This window comes from Rhipicephalus sanguineus, chromosome 5, assembly GCF_013339695.2.
Source record: "Rhipicephalus sanguineus isolate Rsan-2018 chromosome 5, BIME_Rsan_1.4, whole genome shotgun sequence".
In the NCBI taxonomy this organism is placed as follows: domain Eukaryota; kingdom Metazoa; phylum Arthropoda; class Arachnida; order Ixodida; family Ixodidae; genus Rhipicephalus; species Rhipicephalus sanguineus.
The window spans coordinates 141,908,919-141,925,476 of NC_051180.1; the positions used below are offsets into that span (position 1 = coordinate 141,908,919).

A 16,558-nucleotide genomic window follows, 5' to 3' on the forward strand; every position below is an offset into this window, starting at 1 on the left:
GCTGGCAGTCATACACACTTTACGCAGTTCAGTATAATTGGACGTGAAGGCATTTTCAATCTGACTATAGTCACATTGAAAAAGGCACAAACATGCATGTTTCTATTTAAGAAGCACAATGTCGTATACGAAGGATGCGACGCGTCTTAAGTGTGAGCCATTAGGCATCAGTTTATTTTCGCAGAAGAATTGACATTTGGGCAAGTTGGAATTGGTTATGCATTTTGAAATGGCAGCGCGAAAATGAGGACACGGGAAGAAGTAATACACACCACACAGCAACACAGTGTTTTCGCATTGTTCATCCGGCTTGAGCAATTGAAAGCTTCCTTTGACGTGAGTCCAGCTGAATTGTGGTCGGTACTGAGAGTGTCGCCATCAGGAGAAATGATTCCATTTGCGGTGCGTTAATGGCGCGCAGAATTGCTACAAAGTTAACGGCGCCTTGTCGCGTATAATTACCTCATTACGATCGCACAACCAATACAAATGTGCAGCGGTACTTCAATACATTTGGGGTTGTACAAGTGTGGTTATTGTAATTTGCAGTCGTGGTGCCAGTGGCAAAACTGTAACTCTTTCTGTCAAGAGTATCAACCACGCTCGTAAAACAATGGAAATTGCCACGAGAGGCACACCGGAAATAACATTAATGCTTTTTCATAATAAAGCAATCTTCTAAGGTGCCAACACTTTAAAGAGGTTTCTGAATCAAAGGTTGCGGTATTCAACCGCGTTGTGTGAATTCGCGTTCGACGAATGCGCTTTTGTTATGCGCAGTTTGCGAGGAGTGCATAGGTACTTTATGTTAAATCCATCACGACTGCAATGTATACATGGGAAATGAAGCATATATGAGGTATTTGCTCGTTACATGCCATACTTGTGGTCATCGCGATGACTATATACATGAGAGGCTGTGAGCTGTCGAAATGTAACATTGCGTTAGATGTTGGTTCTTTTTTTTTTGGGGGGGGGGGGTGATGGGGGGCCTCACATACAGAGTCAGTGTAATTTCTGCGACCGCACTGCGCGTTATGCTGTCGTTAGGGTGGTTAAACTATAGGCAAAGCATCTTGGCACCTAGAAAGACGGCAGGATCTTTATGGCCTACCATATATATGATATACTGGACCCTATAGCGCAACGTCCACACACTATATTTTGTCGTGAGAGAATATTCCAGCCAGTCTTGCTGCTGCACATATCATTAGCAAAGGCGGACAACCAATGGCAAAGCACTTGCGAACTGAAAGCTTTCTGAAGGCTTCTTCTCGGCCCGTATTCGCGGAGGAGCGCTGACCAAGAAATTAGTTTTTATTGAAGAAACGACAAACAGAAAATAAAATCATTTTAACAACTAATCTGAATAAGAGGTGTCAACTATTTACGCAAGGATCACCATGACTTCACGAACCGCAGGACAGCAACTTCGCGAAAAAAATAATTCGCAGTTTTTCCCGTGCGCAGAACGTCTGCACATTTTATAGTGCGAAGAAAAGTTGTGGTACCTTCTCGTTAATACACCAGCGCACATCAGCACAACGCGTAGTTTTTATATACAGGTGCTCTCTATTTATCTTTATATTGACTTTTACCATCCACATGAGTTCTGCAATCGAGAGCTAAAAGAATATTCATGGTTAGAAATCTTGCTTTTTTACTTTTATAATTCTTGAGTTATTGTCGTTATGAAGTCCTTATGAACGTTATGCTGCGAAGGAAAAGAAACACACACAAAAAGATATCAAGAAAGATTAATAATAAATAAGTACGACGTTTATGAATACTAAAAATTTTGTATAGAAAACGAACAGTCTTCGCTAACAGATTTGTATGTGATTTAAAAAAATTCACCATTTGAAATTACGGAATATTCATTTCAGTCGAATGTTTAAGGTGTAGTAACATTTGGTAGGGCCTGAAAGGGTACAGAATAATGGACGGGAGAACTGTTCTGTATGAAAACTTAGCAAGTGAGTTGCTCTTGCTGCGCCTTCGCTCGGGAACCAGTGCACTAGTTCCCGAGTGAACGCATGCACGGGACTGATAAATGTGGTCAATTTATACGGGTCCTCTGTTACGATTTCCTCCCTTTCAGACAGCCTTTACGCGAATTTATTGCATTGACACTGACAAAACAATTTATGGATTGGCAATTGCCACCATGTTTTCTTCCATCGAAAACATTTTGCGATGTTGCATATTTATTGTACCACACTTCTCTCATTTAATAAATTCAACATTCCGCGTTGATTTGTTGGCATGCCGTTGTTCTTTCATTTTCATTACTGAGATTGTACTGACACACGTGATAAGGAAAATCACTTGCTTTTTGTTTGTTTAGTACATGACTTTTGTATTAATTTCGTAACATATTACATACGTATCTGTCGTTGTTAGTAATCTTAGACATATTTTTATCAAGTGTAATACACGCGGACTTTATATTCCGATGTACTTTGAAACACAGCAATCCGGAAATTATTACGTATGTAGGCTTCTCCGTGTGGTAAAGACGTAGAAAGGCGAATGCATATGGTGAAATATGTCTCTTCAAAGTAAAGTCATCTGTGTGGCCACTCGAACGAGAAATACTAGGAAGAAAGTGTAATATCCATTTTCTGCGGTAATTTGCGTGAGGTTTCCATCGACCCTGTGAAGGAGTTCAGAAACAATGGTGGAGTGGCCTTTCTTTCTTTCTTTCTTTCTTTCTTTCTTTCTTTCTTTTTCTTTCTTTCTTTCTTTCTTTCTTTCTTTCTTTCTTCTTTCTTTCTTTCTTTCTTTCTTGGTGTAGTTCGTGTCCTCACTGTTTTCCTTAGATGCTCTGTCATGAAAACAACCAGCGTATGTGCCGCGATATTGGGAAATTTATCCTTGCTAGGTACCGTTTAAAAATAATGGGAATTCTATAGGTGGCACACGGATTTTCCTACTATTTGACATAGATGAACTGACCAAACACATTGCAGTTCATATTAATGTGGCTTAAATATATAAATTACGCCATGCGAGCATTTAATTATAGCCAATTATATCTGTAACTTATAGACTTCCTTTCATCGCCCAATCACCAGCGCAAAAATAAATCACGGCATTTTGAGTAGGCATGCCACCAATTTTTAGATGTGGAAATTTTTAAATGTATTAAACTTAACATGCCTAAATGTAGTTCATATTCTAAACAATTATCCTTGCTTGTTTTGTCCGTGATGTGGCTTGGTTATGCGGAAATCAGTTATAGTTTTTCATTTTCCCATTGCATAAAGGAGCTGCAGTGAAACCACGTTTAACTTGCTACTATATAACTCGACAGTTGATCGGAAAACAGATGCAGCAAACTGCAGCAAAAAGTGCGCGTGAAGTAGGTTGCCGGCGGTAAAAACAGTGGCGGCGCACGAGGCACGCAAACACTATACACTACACCATAACACAATATCGCACACCCTGACGTTCGTAGTAGGAAAATCTTTAGTTATGATGGTTGCATCGCGTTTCCATTGTGAAAGAGTCCAACTTGTGTAAAGGCTGTGTGCATTGGTATAAAGAATGAGTTATATTCACGGCATGCTTTTAAAGTGCTAATCACCCATTACATCAATAGATAGAACTGCGGTGATGAGGCAGTCGCTCGGGATCACTTATTACCCACCATTTTTTGTTGTTTCCGGGCTGCGTAGTAGCTGGCGATCACTTCCGCTTTGGCACGCTGAAATAAATTCAATGTTAGCAGAGATACGTATTTCTTTATACAGATCACGTCGCCGCTACATTTGTGACTTCTGTGTCTGTGGTTTAAGGTACATGTGGTTTAAGGTATTATCATGTGTTTGCTTGACAGTGCCAAAGCTCTCAGTCACTGACATATCAGTTACAAAGATCCAGCTTCATTAACGTCAATGATAAAATATGCTCGTGATGTTCGTAGGTCAGTTCTTGACGTGCCTGCAATGTATTCCTGTGCGAAAGACCTTTAAACTAGTCACGCTTATGCTCTTGTTCGAATGACCACGTTCTTATTATTAAGCAATATCGGAACGAAGTTTACTTGAATAATGTGCACATTTGCCAGTGGTGTCGTGACGCCACCAGCAGATTTCTTTATCTCTCACAGCTTGGCCTGTAAACTTTCTTCTTTACAATCTCACTATATCAAACAGCTATATTTCACTTCAGAGCTTCATTTACGACTTAATGTATGCTATGAACTGACATGATGTCAATGTATAGGCTACAGGGCACTTTCCGCACTTGAACTGTTTTTATAACGTCTAGATATTTTCACACTATTAAGGTTCATTTTACACATGTTTTATCACATGTATACATTCACATTGATGATTACATTAGGTTTGGACGTATGAAGATGTGGCTTTAAGGAAATTTTGTACAGATCTGTGACAATATTTTTTTTGTTTCCTTTTCTTCGTCTTTCATAACTAGTTTAAAACTCACAAAGAGTGTAATACAAACCATATGTTTTATACCGTAAACATGGTCAAACATCTAGTACATAAAATTTGCAGTTTTTTACATTCAAATGCGGCAGAAGTTCAGGGGAGAATGGGTCCGGGGCTTGAAGGGATGAGAAATCGTTGGACAGCGAATTTCGCTTGAACCAACGTTTCGACAAGACTTGTCTTCGTGAAGGCTGTATTGGGTCATATATGAGCAATTTTGACTTGTATCTGCACTGTGTCATATGTCAGTAATCGCGTCAAACCAGGCAGACTATCTATTTTTACATAAGCAGTGGACTAATACATCGCAATTAAATTTTCTTGTTTTCATTGAATCCTACAGCACAATAGCTTCCAACATTTCCGAAGCATGCGTATTCGTCCGCACCAGGTGCTTACTCAGATGCAGTTGTTGGGGTTATGTTATTTGTAATTAGTAAAATGTTACCACGTCGTAAGCTTCAATTTCTAAAACAAATCTGAATACATTTCTAAAACGCACAACTTGGGTAATTAAGAAATTGAGCGCCTCATTACAGCTATATCTCGCTCCCTAAAAAGATGAAATTTCACTCTTACTCTCAAAAAGAGCAAATTTTATTACAGTCAATTTCGCAGCCGTTTTTGAAAGCGCTTTTGCATGTCCCACACATTTCAATAGATATAAACGTATCTCGCTCCGACCGATAGCGTTATGTCACAGTCCGAGTCACGCACAGATATATACTTTTGGACTGCGTGCGGTGGAAGTTAACATCTTGGACTGTATGCGGTTGAAGTTAACACATAAATAACTTCGCTTTAATCCAACACAGGAAATAGCGACCATTCGAAATAATATTTGATATATTTCTGTGCTACGAGTACATCAGAAAGCGCAGTTCAACATGATTCCTTGTTGATGCGAAATGTTTTCGTGAGGTCGCCTCGTGCGAGTATCATGCATCCAACAGAAAAGATGATCAAATAGTTCATTTCATTTTGGCGTAAATATATTCACATCAGTTGAAATTTATGTTGGTCAATGTACACGCTCTTCGGGATATTGGTTGGTTTGGTGAACCAGCTACGTACAATTAAAAATGGTACACTCGCCAGATGTGAACTGTATCGAATTGTGAAGCTGCTCGATTTCGTCTATTTCTCATGATGCACTTACCATAAATTCTGCATGGTTACGTTAAACGTGCACTCTTGGTGTTGCTTAAAGTCGACATCATTGTATATTCACTTCCAACAAGAAGCTAATCGCAGCAATGGTTCCTAATCGCAGCATTTAAAAAACAGGTGACCTTAATATTCAAGTTTTAAGTTATATAATCAGAAAAGTTGCAAAGTGGATATATATTTAACGCAGCGCGTTTTCTTCCTGTGAATATTTGCCATCTTTTAGACTGTGCAGCTAAGAACACATGCTAACACTCCTATAGTGGGTCATTGCGAATGAAAACCATGCATGGTATTCGTGGAAGTTGGGATCTAACGTGATCGCGATTCAGCGCTTTACCCGCCACGGTAGTCCAGTGGTTATGGTGCTCAACTGCTGACCCGGAGGTCGTGGGATCGAATCCAGGCCGCGGTGGCCGCATTGTGACGGAGGCGAAATGCTATATAGAGATCCGTGTGCATAGATTTAGGTGCATGTTAAAGAACACCAGATGGTCAAAATTTCCGGAGCCCTCCACTATGGCGTCCCTCATATTATATCGTGGTTTTGGGACGTAAACCCGCAACAATTATTATTAATTCAGCGGTTTATGATTTGATTAAACTGTAAAAATTTTATCCGAAATATCATGCCTGCACACGAATTTGGGTACCACAACATTAATGAAGAAACGAAACGAAAGCATTGCAAGTTTACATTGCGAAATTCGTGTGTGAGCCACCCCTCCCCCCCCCCCCCTCCACACACACCCCTAAGGACGGCATTTTGCGATAGTTCAGAGAGATAAACCAGAGGATACAGACGCCTCATATCATAGTACTCTATAGCAATAAAGAAAGAATAAAATTGCACTCACTAGTGCTTCAGACACAAGAATTACATTTGGCATAATTACACAGGACAAATAATTGTCACTCTTAAAATGCAGTGAAATCATTGGTTAACTGCGGTAATTTCTATATAGATCACATATACTATAGATTACATGAAAGTTGTTTGCGTTTACAGAACTATGCTATAACACTTAAGCATACTTGCTACTGCTATTAGGAGGTCGCAAATTGAGATTACGTCTTAATCGTTCTGCACTGCGTGGGTGGCGCTTATGGAAAGTCGTGCTATAATATGATTACCTCTGCAAAATCTGTTGGCATTGTACTGCTGCAGAAATTTGTGAGCAATACGAAACATAAATGCATGGTACACTTTATAGCTATAAACGGTAAGGAAACACTTGAGGTGTGCCCTATAGTGCAATGATATACACACACTTATAAAAGACTGATAGCCTTAATTTCATAACACAGTCACCAAAGGAAGTCAAGATCTTGACCCGTACTCGCATAGATTTATTCTGCTTTAGACTTGCTCGTAAGGCATAATTTTAGAGCCAGTCTTGACGCTGGACATGTCATTAGCGAATGCAGTCGGCAAATGGCATTGCGCATGTACGATTGAACGAAAAGATTTGTGGATTCTGCGCCCTATAGCTATCCTTGGTTTAATGGCGATATTTTTAACGAAAATATTCAAGATATAAAGATAGGCAGTGTTGAATCACACTATCCGCCAAGTTGAATGGGGCCGCATCGAATACGCATGCATTTGACGTTGTTTGCATTGCATTACTTGGAGCAGTATATCATATAGCCACAGCTTATTACATGTGTCAGCTACGCTGGAGTGAATATGTCACTTGAACATAAACGCTGTTGTCGTAAATTATTTAAACAAGGGAAACACAAACATGCAATTTGAAGTTAATGATTTAGCGGGATTTTCTCCTGCGAACAATAATATTTGCCGTAGAGGGTGCATACATATACTGACGCGAAATATCAAGATGGCCGACGCCTCTGCTGTAACTTAACAAACCCTAGCTGATTGAAACACACTTTTTCATATCCAGTTTATGTAGATATACATCTTATGTTTTTTTCTCAGCGATACCGGCTCACAGAGAATCGCTTAAACTTCAAAGTAGTCGCACGTGCCGCGAAGGTTTTTTGCCCTGCGCTATATATACAGGCAAGTGCGCATTAATGCAGTTTTCAAGGGTGAACTGCATCAAACGAAAATCAGCGAGCAGCTGTTTTTCGCGGTGTGGAGGTTCAAGGATGTACAAGTATATATATATCTCAAGCTCCTGGTTTACTTTCATGAGATGAACGAAAATGGTAATATGAGGCATTTGATAGGAAACACGACAATAAAAACCAAGGGAGCAGGCACCCACCAACGTCGTGATATGATTTAAAGGAATGCTTTAAGTAGTTTAGTTCAATGTACAGGAAAATCTTTATTAGAACACCTTTTCCAACGTGAGCTTCGCCTTCAAGAGTAGAACGCAATGGCGTAATGAGGCACCGTTCGCATCGCCTTCTCAATCACTAGCCAGGCTTCGCTTCTCGGAGGACACCTCTATCGTGCCGCAAGGAAAGGAACAACTGTGTACGTCACATAGGCCATTCCAAACTATCCCAGAGTGCCTACTGCAAGTGCAGTTGCGAATTGACCACTACGCCATAATTCTTGCTTTTGCAAATTGGCAAAGTACCCACTACGCGTCCGTGAGGCAACACGCGCATCTGCGCATCTTGCCACTTTCTTGATGCTGTTGCTGGCGATGATGATGATTACTTATGCCTGAGCGCTTTGCCATGGGTAGAACTTTAAACCACGCACTCGTTGCGCAACTCATATGTCTGCCACGCAATATTACATGTGTTAATGACACTCCTCACACTACCTAACATTCATATAGTGTTTTTTTTTTTCGAAGCAATTTCGAGCACGGGCGTGGCTCTGTGGTAGAACACCTGCTTGCCACGCAGAAGGCCTGGGTTCCATTCCCACTCGAACCAAATTTATCTCCATTTATTTCGATTTTCCCCTCACGGACAACGCTGATTTTTTCGCTCACAACCAACGACGCCGACGCCGACACTGGAATTTCTATGAAACGAGCTTTTTAACTCTACCACGTTAATAGTCGCGCTTTGGAACAACCTGAACGCGTACTATCGTGTATTCGTGCAGGACCCGGCTAATAAAGCCTCACGTCTTAACGGACTTTAAAACTCACTGGCACGCAGACAAGAAAAGTTATGATAACACTGTTTGATTTTTTTTCTTCTCCCTATGTGCCGGCGCTCTTCAAGATCCAATATCATTAAAGTGTGAACAGGTGATACGCGTTGCAATTTGCCTTAGGACCACCGCGCCAATATAGCTGGGCACTGGGTAGGTCACCATGTCTGCGTAACAACATGGCTGAGTGCCACCAACAAAGCGTTTTTGCATAACATAAAGTCGAGCAGGCCGGCCAGCTTCGATCTGACTTCGTCCTCACTTTATTTGTAAATGTGTTTTTTTTTTTACCACACCAAGAAATAAGTGGTAAAATAAAGCCATCGTTTACTCTCATCGCATGCTGAGCATTAATGAAGTTTTTGTATTTGGTACTGACATCGTCTGTTTCGACGCTTCGGTCTAGAGAGACGGCAACGAGCCAAGGAGGCGTCTTGATTTGTATGCCAAATTTACATCATTAGCGTTGGTGATGCGTTGGCTATTCAGAACGCTCGGAATACTGAATTATTACTGCCTCATTAATTCGATTCTACGCTGTAGCGCAGAACGCGATGAAGTCGTGCTTATATGACGGTGCGTTGATCTCTCGGCATTTCTACCGCTGTAAGTAGGTGAGGTGGAGAATGCGTAGCGGGCCTAACGTATATCGCGGTGAAATATACGCTGTCACAATACACGTCTGTCACAATATACATGCAAACGTCTTGACAGCATACGCTGTCAGGACGCGTACGCTTTAGCGCTCTTGACCACCCACTGCTTAATTAACCAATCACATCCTCCACTGCCGCAGTGCATTTTAGGTTTCCCCACATGTTTATGCAGCAGTAAGCTTACGCAGCCTCAGGCTTCGCGTCCTCGCCTATCCGGTGCCGAGTTCACATATGATGCGCACACCGTGATGGCCGCGGCCGCTAATCATCATCGCTGTCCTGGAGCTATGCGCAGATTAGTTTAGTAGGTTTAACCAAACACTTGCGTCCCAAATATCGCGCAGTTGTGTAATACTATGCAGCTACGCACTGATACATTCATTGAATTGGGCTCATTCCTTCTTTCACAAAAGTTCTCGAACTGGGGATTCGCGCCAATGCTCCCCTTGCACGTTCATATACAAGAGTCCCCATTAACATGACTGAATAATAGGCATCAGAATGAACGTCGGTTTCCAAGAACAGCGTCCAGTGTTGTCTGCATTGTTTTCATTTTCTCATGCAACGGTTCTTTCTCTTCTTTATAATAGGTGACATGTACTTATCACTTGTAGAAACAACATAAGACTGTTGGTATTTGTTGGTGAACAGTAACCACAGTGAGGACGTCACATGACAATAATTACGCATGCCAGTTTCTCAGCGAATCACAGTGGAAAAAATTTTTGGAACCGGTAGCGGTGAATCTATACTCTTTCGTGCTCAATTTTGTACCACGCAGATAAATCGGGCTGTGTGGCATTTTTTTTTTTGTCAATACGAAAAACAAACGACGCCGCAAGAATGACGACAACGGTGAAAGCATGAAGACAGGCGGCAGAATCGGAAGACATTAGTATACCGCATGTATTATTAATGCCCCAGTCGCGACATGTACATGTACATACATGTAGGTACGTACATAGTCTGCAAGGATGGAAGTTGTGCGCCTGTTGTGCCTTATTGCGCCATGAAAGAAGGACTAATACGTGCCTGCCGAAACGGCCGCCTTTCGCGTTAGATATGAGTGAACGTCTAAGTCGACATGCTGGCTGAATTGTAATTGTTCCGAAAGCAAAACGAAGCCGATTTTCAACAGCTGCCAATGGCGCTCGAGGAAAGTGCAGCCGGAACCTATAGTGGCGCTGGCATGCTCGGATTCTTCGTGATCACCTCGGAGAAATTGAGATGGCAGTGGCACTGAGGCGCAAGAATTAGCTGGCTGGTGTGGGCTCCGGCGTACCTGGCCTTGAATTGCAATGGCTCTCAGAAAGCGGTAATGTAAACCCTTATTATGTGCCGTCATGTGACGGGCGCCTGCGTGTTTTCATTTACGGTTAGCTATAGAAGGGTTAGAATTTACGGAAACATAGTCACAAACGATTCGTGTTTAGGTTACCCAACCAATCTATTGTTTTTGGTTTCCGAACCAACAAATTGTGTCTAGCCTCGGCCAGTATCTCGCTTGTTTTGGTGTAATTCTCGTTAATATTTTGTTATTTACGTTTCATTTTCTTGTTTTTGCGATACTTAGCGATGTATATCGTATACTGACACGCCTTGTAGTGAGTGCTAGAGTTCATGGCATGTTGCTTTTACGTTGACCGCATTGGCATTTGCTGTCACTTCACATAATGTAGCAGATTCATTGCACTGTAATCTTGGTTTCACTGTAATGTTTCGTTGGATATTTCGCATTAAGGTAATTTGTTTCATTTTATAGGATAGTCTTATATATTGCCGTGGTTCAAATCTTCCTTGATTGCGCTAACGTTAAGTTATCATACGCAAAAAAAAAAGAAGAACAAATCATTCTGAATGCCTTGAGCCTTCCTAGAATGTGTTACTTTTGCATTACTTAGTAAATTTTAGCCAGCAGGTAACGTGATGAATGTTAAACGCAAATAAATTTTAAAATACACATATTTATTTCGGTGATTTAATCACTTGCATAGGTTAGTACCTGCGCGCGAGCTTCGCTTTTGTTGCACCGCTTGTAACATATATTGCTTCAAAAACATAGATTTATACGCTTTAACTTGCCATTTTTTCTGCTATGTATAGTGAAGTCCATATATTACTGCAAGTCGTTAACATTTTATTCTAAACACAGCTGCTGTTTTCACCCCGCAACCCTTGCCTGTACAACGTGATGCAATTTTTTGTAAACACACAAGCTGCTACAAAGCACACAATATAGCTTCCCTCATAGCATGTCATTCACCATCATTATCAGCCTACTCATTGCGAGACGAATGCCTGTCTCACTGCTCTCCAATTTCTTGCATCTTGCGCGAGCTGATACCATTTTATGCTTGCTAACTTCCTAATTTCGTCACTGTGCTCCAGGGAAGCAGAATGGGAGAACCGAAGTTTCTATCTCTCGTTTCTGGCGTCAGCACTACTGATATGCTTTAAGACAAAATTTCTTTACTTGTATCATTGCGACAGCCATAACATGCATCACTCGATGATTTGTAGTGAGCGCTCCGTTTCATGTCAGCTTTTAACCTTCATTGCTAAAGTTTGCTCCATTAAAGCTATATGTCACTCAACGTTTTGATTGCCTCGTCCAGGGGTTATATGACGTTAAAAGTGTTTTAACCGATAGTTTTTCTGGTTAACCTCCCTGCCTTCTCATTTTCTGTTTTCCTCCATCCTTCAGTGTTGTGCACGACATTCGGTCCCCTAGAACTGCCTGGGTCCGAAGTCCTAACTACCTGGAGCCAAATGATTTTTAGTTAGTGCGTGATACTTAGCTCCATTGGACGGCGCCATCGCTAATAACACGCCTACCATTAGCATTGGTCGGAGTTTATTCTGACAATTGATTCTAGCGTGAGAACTATGTGCATACGAGGCACTGAGCTGCTATACCCTTGTTAGAGTGGAAAATGTGTACTATAGAACCTCAGTCAAGGACGCACCACAAACTTGCCGAGACCCGTAAACTTGCAGGAGCTGCACCGCTCCCGCACTTTGCACGGTATCTACTTTCTCGACATTCATGGCTATAGGAGGTACATCTCTTTCTCACCTAGGCTAGATTAACCTTGGAGGAAGCTTCAACAAAACGGGGCTGGTACGTCAGTGGAGCAACCGGCCGCCGTCAGGAGCGGCTCAGACAATGCGCCAGATCATTAACTTTCAATGCGCGGCCTTGGCGTGATGAACAAAAGCGCAAGGCTGTTCAGACGCTGGTTGCGCGGCGCTACTGCGGAGGCGCGCACACGGAATAAAGAATGCAAGCGGAACAGGCCGCCTCGCTCCTGTGCGCTGCTCTTGCGTAATTTCGACGCTTCGGCGTTGTAAAGTGTTGCACGTGCGTTGCGGTATATTCTGCACGGCTCCTTTGTACTCTCGCTTTACGCCGCTGGGTTAGAATCCTTGACGTTTAGCGTGCAGCAAGACAGAATGCGTGTCGTTGATCCTGGCGAGACCTTAGTAAAAATGTGCCGCTTATATCTACAGGGCTGGACCCGTATTAAGATCTTGCGCTGGAATTGTATAAGTAAAAGAAAATTTCGACCAATCCTGATGCTAAGCTTATCATTCATTAGTGAAGACGGCCAACCAATGGTAAAAAAAGAACATTTACGAATTAGATACTGTGTTAATCGGTACCTCGTGGTGTAAGATTTGAACAAAAGTGTAATAGAGCAAAAGGACGGAGTGTAGAAAGTTTTGAGATCTGAGCCTTTTCATGACAAAGTGGTGTACCGGTCTAGCGAGACTTGAAAGCAGTAGAGAATGTGAAAACAAGAAAAACAGCACAGAGTCATGCGTATACAGTATTATTATACAATGACATTTGTTCTTTCTCGTTCTTTGTGTGCCGATTCTGCGCGTGCTATGTTGCTTTCCGTGGTGTTCGGCAAGAACACTTCGACAGGATAGCTCGGTGCTTTAGAGCTTTAGGCAAGTATCACCGTGCCTCGCGAAGTTTCCTATTCGTTCTTTAGTTTAGAATATTATGAGATTAAAACGCTGTCGCTCTGTTTATTTCTACGTTAAAAGCATGACCCCCGTTATTCCAAAACCGCTTGCAGAAAGCGTACGTTCCTGAACAGAATAAACAACATTCACAACCGCGAAAGGAGAAGAAAGAAATGTCACCTCGAAGTTTCATAATAGCCTGGAGTGGACGAAAATAAACTTAATAGTCTGCGTCTTAAATATGGTGTGCACCAGGGGGCGTTCCAGTGCACATATTGCTGTGTGCACCATATGGTGTTTTCCAAGGTGTGCATAAATCAGAAGCATGTACTTTAGTTATATATGCCGGAAAGCTGTACGTGATCATACGTATGAAAGACCCAATAGTACAGATGCACATATTCCGTAAAATAATGAATACAGACCGCCAAATGTTTCCTATAAGAATCGTGTAGAGCTTTACACTGTGTTACTGCGTTGTGTTTGCGTATTTTTGCTTCGCGTATATGGAGGTATTTCGGCTTATAGGTAAAGCCACCACTAGTTTGGTATATCGTGTTTGTAAACGTTACCAAAAAATTTTTTTTCCAGTGTGTGCACAATGTGTCTTGGAAAAGGCATATATTTAGAAACAAACACAATAGATTCGTAGGCATTCCGTGGCATTAAGCGTTTGTGACAAAACTTGGAAGTAATTATCGCCGTGTGCGTAGCAATTTTCTTCAAAATCCGGAATATCCTCTTTTATAGAATTGATGAATAGGATAAAGTGACGCTTTTAGGACGGCGCCGGCTACTCCTTGTCGCTTTGCAAGTGAGAAATAAAACGAAGAGAGGAAAACGTCACAGAATATGACACTCAATACAATACCAGATGTGTAAGCACAATACGATTCAACAGGACATGAATCTCAGTGAAGTGCATAAGTTGAGGTAAGATGAACAAGTAGACATGTGCATATATACAGTCAAATATTTTGGATGGCTTATAACACACCACAAAACACAGAACGCAAATCATTACACATAACGCAAGACAGACCATCACAACATAAGACAAGTTTGAAAGCGTAATATCTATATCACTGTAGCTTTTAGGAAGAACTGAAATGTAATATTGTCATAAAATATTCGTATCTCCGAAAAAAACTTTTTCAAAGCAAGAAGAGTTCTTTCCTCAACATCCGGTATTGGCAATGAACCAAGTATTTAGTAAACTCATTGTGTACAACGAATGCTTTCTGCCAGCATGCTTTTGGAAGCAGAACTTGTGGTGTGAATACTTGTAAGTAAATCACACCGTGAAAACGAATCAGAAAGAAAAGAAAATCTTTCTAACTAATGACTCGATTCCCATGACGTGTTGATGGTGGAATGGGCCGTGAGAAACACCTCTATTTTCGACACAGCGAGACGCTCTAATCCCTTGGGATGTTTCTCTTTTTGGGACCCTTCGCAGGTCGGTCGTTCCTGTTCGCCTCGGACCCGACGAACGGCACGTTCACGGGCATGGAGCCCAAGCGGCAACGCACGGCCTACACACGGCACCAGATCCTCGAGCTCGAGAAGGAATTCCACTTCAACCGCTACCTGACGCGGCGGCGACGCATCGAGATCGCCCACTCGCTCTGCCTGTCCGAGCGCCAGATCAAGATCTGGTTCCAGAACAGGCGCATGAAGTGGAAGAAGGACAACAAGCTGCCCAACACGAAGAACGTCAAGAAGAACAACCCGAACCGGGCCGCCCAGCAACAGCAGCAGCAGCAACAGCAGCAGCAACAGCCGCCGCAACAGCACGCGCCACAGCATCCGCAACAGCCGCATCAGCAGAACGCGTCCTCCCAGGAGCCGCACCCACCGCCGCACCAGCAGCCGTCGCCGACGCTGCAGATGCCCAATCCGCTCGCGTTGGCGCCGCACCAGCACGCACACCTGCTGAACAGTCACCAGCTGGGCCACCCGGCCCAGACGCACATCATGTCGCCGCTTCCGCCGCCTCCCACCGTGGACACGAAGGGGGACTACGGACTGACGGAACTGTGAACCGCGTGTTCGCTTAGTGCCGCGTGACGTGCTTGTGAGAGTGCCACTCTTCCCTCCCTCTCCGCTTGCGTCTCCGCCATTCGCGGAGGAACTCTGGCGGTGTGGAGGTGGAAGGCCCAGTGACTTAAGTGTGCGCTAAAGCCGAACACTTGACTCTTAGCCGCGAGCCGAGACTGCGGCACCGAAGCAATCTACAAGACACAAAACAAAACAAAAAACAAGTTCCTCTCTCAGGAGAACCCGGACACTCGTCCTTCTATCTCAGTGTGTGTGTGTGGTGGCATCGTCGGCGCAGAGTCCGCCGCCTTCTTTTTTTGCGAACACGGCTGCGCAGTCACAGAAAGTGCCCCATAGTGCCAGCAAAGAAAAGAAAGGCAGGGTGGCGACTGGGCTGCGGTGCTGCCCCCACCGGGTTCGTCGTGTGTGCGTGTGCGCGTGGACCACATCTTTTCGACGAGTTAGTGCAGGTGTGTCATGCTGTTCTCTTGTAAATACAACTCAGGTTTCACGAGACATCCGCGCCGTGTGGATTTTTGCAGTGCTGTGTGTGTAGCTGTCACGTTTTACGAAGGAAAAACGAAACCATAACATGAACGGGAAAACAAGTTGGGGGACCGAGACGCGGTCCCGATAGATCCGGTCGAGTTAGCTCGGAACCAATACCGGAGCATCAAAGGAAATGCCTTTCGCGATGTCCGGGAATTCCCGCCACAATGCCTGAGCACTCAGTGTTGCGGACTTTTTTTTCTTCTTCCGCTACCCGGAAAAGCTCCTGTCGCTTCCACAGCTGCGTTTATCTTGGATTATGTTAATCATTTTGTGCAAATGAGGTTGGTAACGGTCGTCCATAGTAGACCTTGTAACAGGCAGCTACTCCATATATCTACTCTGTTAAACAAATGGTTCGAAAGCTGATAACTTCGGATCGAAAATGTACAGTCGTGGACAAACGAAACGCGAACAAGAGCTTGCAATGTAGCCTAGGTTTCGCGCTTAACAACTCGAATGCACCATCTCGTATTGCTAATGATATAGTTGGCAAATACCGTTTAGGGTGCAGATTATGCTAACGTTAAGCATACCGGCGGAAACAAAGAAAGAGCGTGTTTTACCTAACCCTAACTTGTTCGTGCTTGAATTATTCATGACTGAACACTTTTGAACGA

General features: G+C 42.9%; 1 protein-coding gene across 1 annotated transcript in view; it reads left to right on the plus strand.

Moving 5' to 3' along the window:
• Positions 1–15,943, plus strand: part of LOC119394288 (homeobox protein Hox-D4a) — a 40,973-nt gene extending 25,030 nt beyond the window's left edge. The window contains exon 2 of the mRNA XM_037661569.2: positions 14,809–15,943. Coding sequence (XP_037517497.1) covers positions 14,809–15,392 — 584 coding nt within the window. The 3' untranslated portion in view covers positions 15,393–15,943. The remainder of the gene's footprint in view (positions 1–14,808) is intronic.
• Positions 15,944–16,558: the final 615 nt, after the last annotated feature.